Source organism: Nicrophorus vespilloides, unplaced genomic scaffold, assembly GCF_001412225.1.
Source record: "Nicrophorus vespilloides isolate i.1.1-1 unplaced genomic scaffold, Nicve_v1.0, whole genome shotgun sequence".
Classification (NCBI taxonomy): Eukaryota; Metazoa; Arthropoda; class Insecta; order Coleoptera; family Silphidae; genus Nicrophorus; species Nicrophorus vespilloides.
The window spans coordinates 10533-25710 of record NW_017097953.1 but is presented as its reverse complement, the minus strand read 5'-3'; the positions used below and the strand labels follow the sequence as shown (position 1 = coordinate 25710).

Here is a 15178-nt window from a genome sequence, read left to right as displayed (position 1 = left end):
TATTATGAATTGTTTCGAAACGGAGTGTTGGTTAAAATTGATGAAGAAAAATGGAGCAAAGTTGGCGTATATCACTAATGGAGAGTTCCAAACTCTGTCATTAGACGGTAATTGTATTAGTTAGGATCACTTAGCGGCTATTAGTTTAATAATCTCATTTTACTAAAATTACTTCGACAATTAGATCGGAAAAGCCGGATAACAGTGATAATTATTCGACGTAACATTCAGATTTCTTATTTAGTATTCAATTCGTTGCCATGGTTATTTGGGATAACGTCATGGAAACGACAGCAATTTGTTTTTTTTTTTTGATTGAGCGATTCTTGCAAATAATTAAACAATTGAACGGATATAACAACAACAAAAAAAGAATGAAAATCGATGGACTCACTAGATAGACGTCGCACAGTTCGTAGTAGAGGAAATTCTTGAGGGCCGCCGTTGCTAGATGGAAGTCGTGATCACGTATTCCCGCATCGACCTGCTCGACCATGCACGCCATCCTGCTGAGGATCCATCCGTCCATCGGATCGAAGACCCAGTCGGACCCAGATGTCTCACCACCACCACCGCCGTCGCCGACCTTCGCGATCTCCTCGCACCACTTGACCGTAAACTTGGTGGCCTGCCAGACCTTGTTTCCGAACATCCTGTTCGTCCTGCACTCTTGCACTTCGAAATTGATCGTGTGACCTGGAATATACAAAACGAACAAACAAAACGAAAATCAATTAAAAAAAAAAAAAAAAAACAAAGCCGTTAATCACATTTATACAATTGCTTCCTGCACTTAAAGCTAATAACTATTTAGTGGAATGAATTTAGTTACTAAATTTCAAATCGTGTAAATCAGCGTTTCTTTTTACACATATCTGTATGAAAAGAGGACCGCGACTACTGAAAGGTTAAGAACCACTGGTGTAGATTATTAAGAAGTATGTAGATAATGAGATGAAATGTACCTTTAATGTTATGTGAGAGCAGGGTGAAACGGAGAGCGTCCACGCCGCATTCAGGAATTCCGTCCGGGAACATTTTCCTCTGACCGACGACGGCCTTTTTGCACTCTTCCTCGCTCAAAAGTCCGGACGTTACGGCGCCGCGCGTTTGCCATTCCAAATCCTTTAATTAGAAACAAATTTAGAGGTAATTCGCAAGAAAGAGAGAACAAAAAAAAACCTTCAAAGTTTTCCCTTCGATGACGTCCTCAGGAGCAACGACGTTCCCAAGACTTTTCGACATCTTCCTTCCGCTGGAATCGCAGATGATGCCGTGCAGAAGAACCTTGTTGAAAGGCAATTGCCCCGTCAATTTCGTTCCTAACATGACCATCCGCGCCACCCAGAAGAACAGAATATCGTTTCCGGTTTCCATCAAACTAAGCGGATAGTTCGAGCTTATATCCTGCTTACAAAATTAAATGAATTATTCGTATTGATTCGTATTGATTTGGAAACCTTATCGGGCCATCCGGAGGCGGAAAATGGTAGAAGAGCTGAAGAAAACCAAGTGTCCAAAACATCATCCACTTGCGTCACCTCGATTACATCAGATTTAAGTATTTCGTGAGCTTTGTCTTTGGCTTCGGAAGCGTTCGATGCAACCACTTTGCACGTATCCGTACCATTCGTGCAATTGTAAATTGGAATCCGGTGACCCCACCAGAGTTGCCTGGAGATGCACCAATCCCTGATATTCTCCAACCACTCGAACCAGACTCGCTCGAACTGTTCGGGTTCGATCACCAAATCCCCAATCCGCACTGCATCGAGACACTGCACCGCCATCTCCTTGCAATCGACGAACCATTGCGGCTTCAGCAGAAGCTCCACCACGTCTTTGGATCTGCTGCAGATGGGAACTTTCATCGCGTGATCTTGGACGCCCCTGAACAGACCCGCGGCGTTCAATCCGATGATCACCGCATCCCTCGCCTCGAATCTGGGCAACCCGTCAAAGTCGCCTGCGAAACAAACGCGACCGTTTTCATCGATCACTTGGACGATCGGCAATCCTTGAGCTTTGGCCACAGCGAAATCGTTGTGATCGTGCGCTGGTGTTATTTTAACAGCTCCTACAAACAAATTTATTATATAACAATTAATTAATTACATTATATTTTTTTACCAGTTCCAAAATCGCGATCAACAAAGGTATCGGCTACAACCGGAATGCTTGCTTTACTGAAAGGATGTACGACGTGTCGACCGACGTAAGATGAATACCTCGGATCTTCCGGATGAACGGCGACTGCGACGTCACCTAAAATAGTTTCCGGTCTCGTCGTCGCCACAACAATCTCCTCGTCTACAAAACATAAACTGTTACTAATTGCTAGTTTCATGAATCAGAAATGAACAAATCACCAGAATCTTTCAGTCTGTAGGCGAAGCTGGTGAGCGTGCCGAAACGCACCGGCTTTTTGTAACCGGGAACCGTCACGTTCGTCGGACCGGAGATTTCCAGATGGTCCACCTCGATGTCCGATATCGCCGACTGCAGATCGCACGACCAATTCACCAATCTGTCCGCCTCGTAGACCAATCCGGATTCGTGCAATCTGACGAAGGCTTCGATCACTGCACGCGATTGCCGCTCGTCCATCGTGAACGCTTCCTTCTCCCAATCCAAAGATACTCCTAATCTCTTCAGCTGCTTCCCTAATCACCAAATAACAACAACAATACATTTCCGTTTCTTAATTTGAAATGTATCCATCTACCAATAGCATCGCTCTTCTCCTCCTTCCAACGCCACACCTCCTGCACGAACTCATCTCTCCCAATTTCCCGACGAGTTTTCCTCTTCTCTGACCACAGTTTCTTTTCCACGATGACTTGCGTTGCGATCCCCGCGTGATCCAAACCCGGAATCCACGACGTCTCCGCACCCTTCATGCGATTCCTATAATAAATATATATAAAAAAAAAAGTTATGCAATTTGCAAAAAGTTAAGTAAATTGTCTTTTAGCGCAATTAAACTGTAATCGAGTCGATTTGCGCGCGAATTCCTTCCGTTGCTCTCAAATGGATATGTATGGGGGGACGTTTATTTGGGCATAAATCCTGCACGAAACATCGGCGCTTCCCCATTTTTATTGCCCGGTCGAGCAGCAATAAAACGTTCCAGATGCTTCTGCACGGTAAAAATCTCATCAGACAAGAAAAACATAGTTCACATTCCTCGGACGGAGAATTGAAAACATGGAAAACTAACAGAAAATTTTCCACCTACGCTAACTCCAACTTCTAATACAACTTCTCCAAGACTTTAAAAAAGACTCCCCCTCAGTGATGTAAAACATTCGTTTTTTCGTCACTTCACTGTGATTGTTACTAATATTTATTTGTGTTCTATCTCTGTTTTCTTACTATTATTGTTGATGTTTTTTTTTTGTAAAACCTAATAACAGAAGGCTGAAAGAGGCTAAAGCCCATAACAGTCTACATTTTTATATCACACCCTATGTTATTGTAGTACATATATCTAAATAAAAAATTTAAAATTGAAAATTTTCCACAGAAATAAGATAAATTTGTATGAAAAGTAACAGGTTTCCGTTTTAAACGTAAATAATTCAATTATATCCTTAGGTTTTATTCTGGACTATTAGAAAAGATTTGTTAAAAGATCAGGATAAAAGATTATTTGAATTATTGTAAAGATCTTTTCATTTTTCTTTAAAAAAAAACATAATTTGTGATTAAGTTAATTAGTGGGAGTAAAAACAAAATCAAAGATTGAAGTAATATGTATGCAACACAAATAACAATCAACAAATTGTTACAAGTTATCTTAACTATACTAGTATTAATTTTACTAAATATATAATAATAATTTACTGTATACCTAAAGCTATTAACCAAATTAATTTTTAAAAAAATGATTAAATTCTTATAATTAGAAATGTCAGTTCTTCGATCTGTTAACATATTAATAAAATGCAAGAAATACGCTTAAGTCTAAATCTATAAAGTAGGATTAATCTGAAGATGTATTAGAACTTGATCTGTTATGTTATGTAATTTGGAAATGGAATAGTACCAGAGATGTCGCTACCGTCAACTCCTCAAAGCACTCTCGGATATTTCGAACGTCTAACAAGTTACTAGATATTGACAAAAGTTAGATCCTTCTCAAGTTTCAAATGGGAGTTGATGATCGGGTTTAATCTGAATTCATTTCGGAAGTCCACAGCCCACTTGTTACGACATTGGTGGACTTTACCAAACTGATCTCATTTTCAAACGAAGGGTCTCAACAATTTTTAACAAATATAATAATTAATTAGTTTACTTCTTATAACACCATGAGTATTTTGTTATAACATTGATGGGAGAACAACACATCATTTGTTGTTAGCAAAGAGAGAAGGTAATATTAATGTTTTTCTTGCAGATTGGAATATTTTCCTCCCTCTTCCATAAGTTCTTTAGTTAGGTGAAGAATTTGCAGATAATTAATTGCTAATTTAAGAGTGAATATTGAAATGTTTTTACCATTTCACGAGAACATCTTGGATGGCTGCCGTCAAAGCGTGTCCGAGATGAAGGGTTCCTGTCACATTCGGCGGTGGTAAAATTATATTGAATTTCTCTTTATCAGCAATCAGCGGCGGTTTGAAAAACTCATCTTTCGGTGGAACTCTTTCTATCACCTTCGGTTCATAAGCTTGCGCCAATTCTACAAATCAATAAATGATAATATCAAAATGTAACTATAGTTTTTAAACAAATGAAGAATGATAAAGCACCGCCATCTGAACGTTAAATTCAGAAGTCGATGTTCGTCGGCTGTTTTACCGGCGAAACGTGCGTTTCCCGTGCAGAAATGCCGATGGTAGCAAATGATGGCTCTCATCCACGTCGAACGACGATCACCGAACGCTCCGCATCTGAGCACCACAGACATTGTTCATCACATGCACTCGGTCTGTCCAAGAAGAACTCGTCCACAAATGTATGGAGGTTATGTTTACTAATCGACGACCTCGAAACGCTTACATCACTGATGGTCTGTTCAATTGGTTGCCTGTAGATTACATCATTCAAGTTATCTCATACAGCAGTGTTCTCATATTTTATTCATTTTTTCGGAAACGATATTAGATAGAATGGATCCAAAAGATGTATATTTGAGGAATGTACCTAGTATTCACGCATTAGTATATTTTCCCGCACTTGATTATGCAATAAAATCATACAAAAGTTTATTAGTTTTCGAGTTATTCGAAAATCTTTTTTATCAAAATTCAATTGGAAAACACTGATTTCTATCAAAATTCTATTGGAAAACACCGATTTTTATCAAAATTCAATTGGAAAACACTGATTTCTATCAAAATTCAATTGGAAAACATCGATTTTTATCAAAATTCAATTGGAAAACACAAATTTTTATCAAAATTCAAGTAGAAAACATCTATTTCTATCAAAATTCTATTTGAAAACACTGATTTTTAACAATAACCAATCGAAAACAGTAATTTTAACAACATCCAATTGGAAGTAACGTTCGAAAAAACAGTGTTTCCACAGTTCATTGATTTTCTCTGATACTTTTCTCGGATATGAAAGCTGCAGAAAGTAATCGTACATTGTTTTGGTATCATTTGACTGTAATTCTTTGCAAACAATTAAAAGAAATGAATAATTAATGTGTTGCACCGAATCGATAAAATCACTAAATAAAATGGATATTTTAATAATTCATTAAAAAATTCTTAAGAATGATTCTTTCGCTTTTGTTTGCTATTAAATAAGTTAATAATAGGTCAATTAATAAAAAAGTTATTAAACTTTAATGCGTTGGCGGTTTTCGTGAATCGCCCATGATTGGGGTTATTTTCCCCAACTCATTTGTGAAATACAAAAGTTTGTTAATCAATTATGAGGACACCATTGCAGCTACAAATTAATATTTGCACTCATTTTAATCCCTGTATATTCAAGATCAATATCCATATTTAACATTCTTCTGGGAGTTCATGTTTACGAAAATACAGCCCATTTTCGAAGACGTTTAGCCAGCAGGTATTTGCGAAACAACAAAGTTTGTTAATTAATTATGAATACGCTATAGTAGCTATAATCCAATATTTACGCTCATTTCAATCTACGTATATTTAAGATCAACATGCATATCTAACATTCTTGTGAGAGCTAACTTTTACGAAAATACAGGCCATTTGCGAAGACGTTATTTTCCCAACTCATTTGTGAAATACCAAAGTTTGTTAATCAATTATTAGAACACCATTGCAGCTACAATTTAACATTTATGCTCATTTTAATCCGTGTATATTCAAGATCAAGATCCATGTATAACATTCTTCTGGGAGCTCATGTTTACGAAAATACTGGCCATTATCTAAGACGTTGTTTTCCTATTTGTTCATCAAAGTGTAATTGTATGTTTAGTTGCCTGCACTTCAGGCGCAAAATAAATATTCAAATTTTTGTGACAGCAGGCGCCATCTGTTAGCAATATTTCAAAGGCAATACAGGGCATTTTCGAAAAAGTTATTTCTCCAACTCATTTGTGAAATACCAAAGTTTGTTAATCAATTATGAGGACACCATTGCAGCTACAAATTAATATTTGCTCTCATTTTAATCCCTGTATATTCAAGATCAACATCCATATCTAACTTTCTTCTGGAAGCTAATGTTTACGAAAATACAGACCATTTTCGAAGACGTTATTATCCCAAACTCATTTGTGAAATACCAAAGTTTGTTAATCAATTATGAGAACACCATTGCAGCTACAAATTAACATTTGTGCTCATTTTAATCCGTATATATTCAAGATCAACACCCATTTATAACATACTTCTGGGAGTTCATATTTACGAAAATACAGACCATTTTCGAAGACGTTATTATCCCAAACTCATTTGTGAAATACCAAAGTTTGTTAATCAATTATTACAACACCATTGCAGCTACAATTTAACATTTATGCTCATTTTAATCAGTGTATATTCAAGATCGATGTTCATCTACAACATTCTTCTGGGAGCTCATATTTACGTAAATACAGACCATTTTCAAAGACGTTGTTTTCCTATTTGTCCATCAAAGTGTATATGTGTGTTTGGATGCCTGCACTGCAGGCGCAAAATAAATATTCAAATTTTTGTGACAGCATGCGCCATCTGTTAGCAATATTTCAAAGGCAATACAGGGCATTTTCGAAAAAGTTATTTCTCCAACTCATTTGTGAAATACCAAAGTTTATTAATCAATTATGAGGACACTATTGCAGCTATAAACTTACATTTGCACTCATTTTAATCCGTGTATATTAAAGATCAACATCCATATATAATATTCTTCTGGGAGCTCATGTAAGCGAAAATACAGACCATTTTCGAAGACGTTATTTTCACCAAATTATTTGTGAAATACCAAACTTTGTTAATCAATTATGAGGACACCATTGCAGCTACAAATTAACATTGGCGCACATTTTAATCCGTGTATATTCAAGATCAATATTCATTTGTAACATTCTTCTGGGAATTCATGGTTACGAAAATACAGACCATTTTCGAAGACGTTATTTTCACCAAATTATTTGTGAAATACCAAACTTTGTTAATTAATTATGAGGACACCATTGTAGCTACAAATTAACATTTGTGCTCATTTTAATCCTTGTATATTCAAGACCAACATCAATGTATAACATTCTTCTGGGAGCTCATGTTTACGAAAATACAAACCATTTTCGAAGACGTTATTTTCCCGAAATCATTTGTGAAATACCAAAGTTTGTTAATCAATTATGAGGACACCATTGCAGCTACAATTTAACATTTGCGCTCATTTTAATCCGTGTATATTCAAGATCAACATATATGGATGTTTACGAAAATATAGGCCATTTTTGAAAACGTTATTTTCCCTAATCATTTGTGAAATACCAAAGTTTGTTAATCAATTATGAGGACACCATTGCAGCTACAATTTAATATTTGTGCTCATTTTAATCCGTGTATATTCAAGATCAACATCCAGGTATAACATTCTTCTAGGAACTTATGTTTACGGAAATACAGACCATTTTCGAAAACGTTAATATTCCTAACTCATTTGTGAATTACCAAAGTTTGTTAATCAATTCTGAAGACACCATTGCAGGTACAAATTAACATTTGTACTCATTTTAATCCGTGTATATTTAAGATCAACATCCATATATAACATTCTTTTAGGAGCCTATGTTTCCGAAAATACAGGCCATTATCTAAGACGTTGTTTTCCTATTTGTTCATCAAGTTGTGTCTGAGTGCATTAGTATATGTGGTCATAGCACTGGACTAGTAAATTTCCATGATTTTTACAGAATTTGATCATGAATCTGAATGCAAATTTAATGAAGAACGTACATTTTGAATAAATGTTGGAGTTCATTCATCAAACTTTGTTTCACTACAGAAAAGATAGAAGACAACACACAACAAATGTTAAATGCACTTTATTTATTTATTTCATGTGTTTATTTTAAATGAATGAAAAAGAAAAGTTATGGTAAGTGAGGGAAAAGGACAGACAAGTACAACAGAATGTGCACTAGCATTTAATCATCAGCTTCGAGATTTATATGACTGCCAAACTTTCCATAAAGCATCGACTTCAGATCGGTCATCATCTCCTTCAACTTATTGCCCTCCATTTTCAGTACGTTGATCTCCTGCTCCACTTTGCTTTTAGCTTCCTTCAAACATTCCTTGAAACCATCATTTATTAATTATTATTTATAAAGTAATTAGTTTAGAGTCTTACTTGTGTCTTTTCACAATCCTGGTAGATGAAGACCTCACCCACCAAATAAGGAACCTTCTCTTCATCATCGTACAGAGCCACTTCATCACAGGCTTCCTCGATGTTCGTAAGATCACCCTGAAAAAAGATTGAATTTAGATTATCGTTATTTGGATGGAAGGAAACAATTTACCTCTTTCACTTTGATTTCTTCTTTGAGATCCTCGCGCCTTGCGTTTAATCTGGCGAATTTATTGATTCTTTGTTGATCTTCAAAGGTGATGTGAACATCTGAGTCCTGCAACCAAGATTTTCGTTAGTTATTGATTGGTTAGTGCCTGGATTTTAGGGTCGATTTACTTACCGGTTGGAAAGTTCCTTTATTCGAGGACATTTTTGCAGAATTTACAGGATATTTCCTAGTATTTATTACTAATAATACACACACCCCACTTGCATGTACAAATAAGGTTATATTAATTTTTGACAAGTCTAATTTGTTTTAACACCGATAGATGGAAATTGAGTTACGGTTAAAAATAAGTTAAGAAAATTAGAAAGAAAATCAAAATTAAGTGAGAATTAATCAATTAAATAATCAAATTTGTTTATAATTACTATAGATATAAATATAAGATATAAATTGTAAAATTAAAATTTTGTGGAGTATAGGCAACCAAATGTACACGATGTTTCAAATTTAATTTATAGATAATAATTAACCGGATTAAACGATTATTAATTGTAATCATTAAATAACAATATTTGTTTTAAATGAAAACTCTTAGTTATAATTTGAGAACTCTGTTGTTGTTGTTGTTTTAATGATGCTTTGTTAAGTGAGTGAAGAAAATGCATGTTAATTGTGCGTTGTGAGGATTTATGGAATCATTTAGTGTGAAATATCGCGGCGTGAATAAGGGATAATAATAAATTTCAGCGAGAGCGCGCGAAATAAATCTCGCGGATCAAAGTTTGCCTGGCCAGTAATAGTCCGAGCGGAATTCTAATTGCAATTATAAATGCGGGCAGAGGAATACACGGCTTTCCGCACAATTCCAGCGATAAAGAATGAGCAAATGAAAGAAAATGGAGTTTCCAAAAAAAGTCTACAATTTCAAACACACACACACTTGGCAACTGCATTAACTCAAGCTCAACATCGCATTCAGTCATCTCGCTTGTTTCATGATCTACAACGCTACGCATCGGGAAATAGCTTTGACGATCTTATTACCAGAATTAAGTTGGAATACTAAATTTGCTTAACCTGGTTTTATAATGATCCTTGAATTGTTTTATTTATGTCTCCATGTTCACATTTTATTGCTTCAACTTTGATAGGAAATTAAAATAAATCTATATAATCTACAAAAATAACTTAATACTCGCTTAATTCTCTACAGTTTTGGCTTTAAGATTCAATTTTAATATTAATAATGGAATTTATGGTTTTCGAGATATTGAAGAAAATTTGAAGACACTGATTTTTGAAATTTTATTATATAGACTTTAACAACAAATCTACAAGAGATACAACATTATTGTTATACTTCTTACATTTTCTATAGTTTTAACTTCAAAATTAATGTGTAATATAATTAATGGAGAAATTTAAATCATTTGCATATAATTTCATCATTATTTTGACAGAAAATTATAGGAAATCTGCAAAAGATACAACTTGATACTTATACTCATTTGATTCCCTATAGTTTTAACTTTAATACGGATTTTTGATATAATTAATAGAATTCATGGTTATGTAGATATGAATGAATATTTGTAGACACTTTTTTTTCAAATGTTTAATATTTTACTACGAAGAATTTCATAGCAAATTATAACAAATCTACAAGATATACAACTTAATACTTACACTCCTTTCATTCCCTACAGTTTTAGCTTCAATATGCATGTTTAATATAATTAATGAAATTCACGGTTGTCTAGATATAGATGAAAATTTGAAGACACTTTTTCAAATGTTTGAAATTTCATTACGTCCATTTTCACAGCAAATTGCAACAAATCTACAAGAGATACAATATTATAGTTATACTTACTACATTTTCTATAGTTTTAGCTTTAATACGGATTTTTAATTTAATTAATAGAATTCATGGTTGTTTAGATATGAATGAATATGAATGAATATTTGAAGACACTTCTTTTTCAAATGTTTAAAATTTCATTATATCTATTTTCACAGCAATTTACAACAAATCTACAAGAGATACAACTTAATACTTACACTCCTTTCATTCCCTACAGTTTTAGCTCTAATATGCATGTTTAATATAATTAATGAAATTTACGGTTGTCTAGATATAGATGAAAATTTGAAGATACTTCTTTTTCAAATGTTTGAAATTCTATTACGACGATTTTCACAGCAAATTACATCAAATCTGCAAGAGATACAACTTAATACTTACACTCCTTTCATTCCCTACAGTTTTAGCTTTAATAAGCATGTTTAATATAATTAATGAAATTCATGGTTGTCTAGATATAATTAATATTTGAAGACACTTTTTTTTCAAATGTTTAATATTTTATTACGACGATTTTCACAGCAAATTACAACAAATTTACAAGAGATACGACTTAACACTTATACTCCTTTCATTCCCTATAGTTTTAGCTTTAATATGCATGTTTAATATAATTAATGAAATTCACGGTTGTCTAGATATAGATGGAAATTTGAAGACACTTCTTTTTCAAATGTTTAAAATTTTTATACGACCATTTTCACAGCAAATTACAACACATCTACAAGAGATACAACTTAATACTTACACTCCTTCCATTCCCTATAGTTTTAGCTTTAATATGCATGTTTAATATAATTGATGAAATTCATGGTTGTCTAGATATAGATGAAAATTTGAAGACACTTCTTTTTCAAATGTTTGAAATTTTTATACGACGATTTTCACAGCAAATTACAACAAATCTAGAAGAGATACAACTTAACATTTATACTCCTTTCATTCCCTATAGTTTTAGCTTTAATATGTATGTTTAATATAATTGATGAAATTTACAGTTGTCTAGATATTGAAGAAAATTTGAAGACACTTTTTTAAAATGTTTGAAAACAAATTACAAGAAATCTATAAGAGATATAACATTATAGTTATACTTATTACATTTTCTATACTTTGGTTTTTTACGGATACGGACTTTTAATTTAATTAATATAATTAATTTTGTTGTATGTTGTATGTAGACAATGAATGAATATTTGAAGACACTTCTTTTTAAAATTTTATTACGACGATTTTCACAGCAAATTACAACAAATCTACAAGAGATACAATTAAATACTTACACTTCTGTTATTCCCTATAATTTTAGTTTTATATAAATAATAGAGTTCATAGTTGTCTGATATAGATGAAAATTTGAATTGATTACACTAATTTTTTGAGACAAAAAATGTATTTACATTATTTACATTATCTTTATCAGCGAATTTAAATGAATCTACAAGAGATAGAATTTTGCAATTACATTCATTTTGTTAATTGTAAATCATGATACAATAATCATCTTTAAAATTTCTTATGATATTCATAGTTATTGACATTTAGAAAAAAATGTAAATAATGCTAAAAAATATCATTACTTCATCTTTTCTAGTGAATTACAAGAAATCTACAAGAGATACAATATTGCACTTACACTCATTTTATTCCTTGTACATCAACTTTAAAATTAGTGATGGTATTCATGGTTGTAATGATATAGAAGCAAGTGTAAACTGATTTTCGAACTCTAAAAATTTCATGACTTTCACAGCGAATTACAAGAAATCTGCAAGAGATGGAACAACAACGCTATACTTATTTTATTCCCTATAACTTTAGCTTTAATATGAATGTTTTACATTAACAATAGTATTATTGGTTATCGAGTAATAGAAAATTGAAATAAATAATAAATGGAATTAAATAAATAAATAAAACTAAACGAGTTGGACATTGTAAATTGTAAATATTTTGCGAGCATAGATAAGAACTACTTCAGTCTTCGGAATGCGTTCGTCGAATTGTCGCTGGAAAGATAACAGTGAAATTCGTGCCTGCTGTATAGTTTCTCTTACATATATATATATTTTGTATGTCGAGCAAAAATAAGAAGTATGTTAAATATGTGATCGAGTGTCGAGGCTTTGTAGGTAAGGTCGGGATGGGCGCAAAACGTAGATAAAAATAAAACGGTGCGAGTTTGCGGAAAATTATGATTTCCTGTTAAATAGCTTAGAGATCGCGAGGGCAATGTTTGGCGTCCCGAAATGGGTTACTCCAGGTCATGTTTGCTTCTTGGCTGCTTTTCCTCATCCTCCTTCTACTCATCATCATCATCTGCAATCCAATGATTTCCTCACCAAAGCCAATCCAACTGAAGTGAAAAGTGAAACGAAGACGAGAAAAGAGGAACCCTTTTTTTCGCTGAAACAGAGGAAAGGAAAAGCCATTAAGTTATTTCGAAAGACGAGTAAAAGAAAGAAACACGAAGTAATCCTGAGAACGCAGTCGTCTTCCTCGCAGTTTGCGAGTTTGATTAAGCGATTTGGAATACGTCCAGGCCACATCAAAACCACTCAGTTGCATTACAAAATTAGGCGAAAACGCGACGCCTTCCGGTCCAAGACCTCCTCCATCCGACAGAAAAAGAAACCGAATAAATAACCAAAGATTGGGCGAATATATCATAGAGATTACGTAACTTTATGTATACACTTCTTGTTTCGTTTTTTCTTTTTGTAATTTTATTTATACGAATTATATATATTTTCTATCCGGATGGGTGTATTTAAAGCGTCGCGACGCTCCGGTTTCTGCGCGCGGCTAAGCCGATATAAATCAAACGACGTTTGCCGTGCGCCGGAAACGCTGCGAACATGTTTATATCCTTAATTACTCTCTCACTTTTTCTCCCTGCGAAATTTATGAAACGCGCGCTCGGTCTCATTCCTATGGAAGAATCATGACGAGAAAGCGTACGAAATGTTAAGTTACGTATCCTTCCTCCTGATAACGCAGACCCTTTTCGTACAAAATCTGAGAATCGTCCTGTTTTAAATTTAGAACGAAGTGGAGAAATTTATATATATATATATTTAAAAAAAAATCCAGTGAGATTTTCTGCTTTTAAAATTAAACGGCGATAAATTATTTTCGGATAAACTCGGATCTGCTTAGCAACATTTTTCCAAATAGAACAACACACAGTTGCGCGCCGCTTCTCTTCTTCGCACATTTATTATACATAACATAAACTTGCTTAACTACACTTAAAAACTAAAAACATTTCAACGTTTGTAAAATTTATAACGATAAATAATAACGTTCTAATTATACGATATTGTGATGTTTCGCATCGAATTACTCAATTAAAGTAATTGAAGCATTTAATACGCTTTTATTTGCATCTTTTACTTTACTTGTAACATTTATAGTTTTCCAGAAATTCAATAAAAAGTTTTTTCTTGTATTAGTTCTACTTCGACAGCGAATTACACCATAACCATAAAAGTTACGCTTATAACCAATTTTCACAGCAAATTACAACAAATCTACAACTTAATACTTAGACTCTTTTCATTCCCTATAGTTTTAGCTTTAATATGCACGTTTAATATAATTAATGAAATTCACGGTTGTCTAGATATAGATGAAAACTTGAAGACACTTCCTTTTCAAATGTTTGAAATTTTATTACGACGATTTTCACAGCAAATTACAACAAATCTACAAGAGATACAACTTAATACTTACAGTCCTTCAATTCCCTATAGTTTTAGCTTTAATATGCATGTTTAATATAATTGATGAAATTCACGGTTGTCTAGATATAGATGAAAATTTGAAGACACTTCTTTTTCAAATTTACACCATAACCATAAAGGTTACGTTTATAACCAACTGTAGTATTTGTAACGCATAACATTAGCTTTTATTTACTTCTAGAACTTTTCATGTACCATTCGTAGTTTTCAAATAATTTAATAAAATGTAATTACACATTTTTTTTTTGAAACATTATTATAACTTTGACAGCGAATTACACCATAACCATAAAAGTTTCGTTTATAACCAACTACAGTTTTTTCTAACGCATAACATTAGCTTTTATTTACTTCTTTAATTTTTCATGTACCATTCGTAGTTTTCAAATAATTTAATAAAATGTAATCATACATTTCTTTAAAGATTAATAAAACTTTGACAGTGAATTACACATTAACCAGAAAAGTTACGTTTATAACCAACTACAGTTTTTTGTAACGCATAATATTAGCTTTTATTTACTTCTTTAATTTTTCATGTGCCATTCGTAGTTTTCAAACAATTTAATAAAATGTAATTACACAATTTTTCTTAAAAAA

General features: G+C 33.2%; 2 protein-coding genes and 1 long non-coding RNA gene across 3 annotated transcripts in view; all 3 read right to left on the bottom strand.

Annotated features, from left to right (window-relative positions):
* Positions 1-365: 365 nt before the first annotated feature.
* Positions 366-5049, bottom strand: LOC108561402 (valine--tRNA ligase-like; the record flags this gene model as incomplete). Its single annotated transcript, XM_017919318.1, has 9 exons — positions 4807-5049; positions 4504-4687; positions 2726-2907; positions 2370-2663; positions 2131-2310; positions 1461-2077; positions 1183-1407; positions 966-1125; positions 366-696 (listed from the first exon to the last, which is right to left on the bottom strand). Coding segments are annotated over exons 1-9 (2282 nt in total), but the record flags the coding sequence as incomplete, so codon positions are not given.
* A 3437-nt stretch (positions 5050-8486) lies between these two features.
* On the bottom strand, positions 8487-9262 carry LOC108561403 (prefoldin subunit 4). Its single transcript, XM_017919319.1, has 4 exons — positions 9140-9262; positions 8969-9073; positions 8797-8913; positions 8487-8740 (listed from the first exon to the last, which is right to left on the bottom strand). The coding sequence occupies exons 1-4, from the start codon at positions 9167-9169 to the stop codon at positions 8591-8593; spliced, it is 402 nt and encodes a 133-aa protein (XP_017774808.1). The 5' UTR covers positions 9170-9262; the 3' UTR covers positions 8487-8590.
* Positions 9263-12767: 3505 nt separating this feature from the next.
* The window catches only part of LOC108561404, a 9031-nt gene continuing 6620 nt past the window's right edge, over positions 12768-15178 (bottom strand). The window contains exon 3 of the long non-coding RNA XR_001891016.1: positions 12768-13238. This is a non-coding gene — a long non-coding RNA (uncharacterized LOC108561404). The remainder of the gene's footprint in view (positions 13239-15178) is intronic.

What these genes read in the sequence shown, in the direction of transcription:
- LOC108561403 (XM_017919319.1), bottom strand. Translation starts at nt 9,169, where the DNA reads ATGTCCTCGAATAAAGGAACTTTCCAACCG. An exon ending in ATAAAGGAACTTTCCAACCG is followed by an intron (nt 9,074 to 9,139) that starts GTAAGTAAATCG and finishes TCTTGGTTGCAG; the next exon opens with GACTCAGATGTTCACATCAC. An exon ending in AGGATTGTGAAAAGACACAA is followed by an intron (nt 8,741 to 8,796) that starts GTAAGACTCTAA and finishes GATGGTTTCAAG; the next exon opens with GAATGTTTGAAGGAAGCTAA.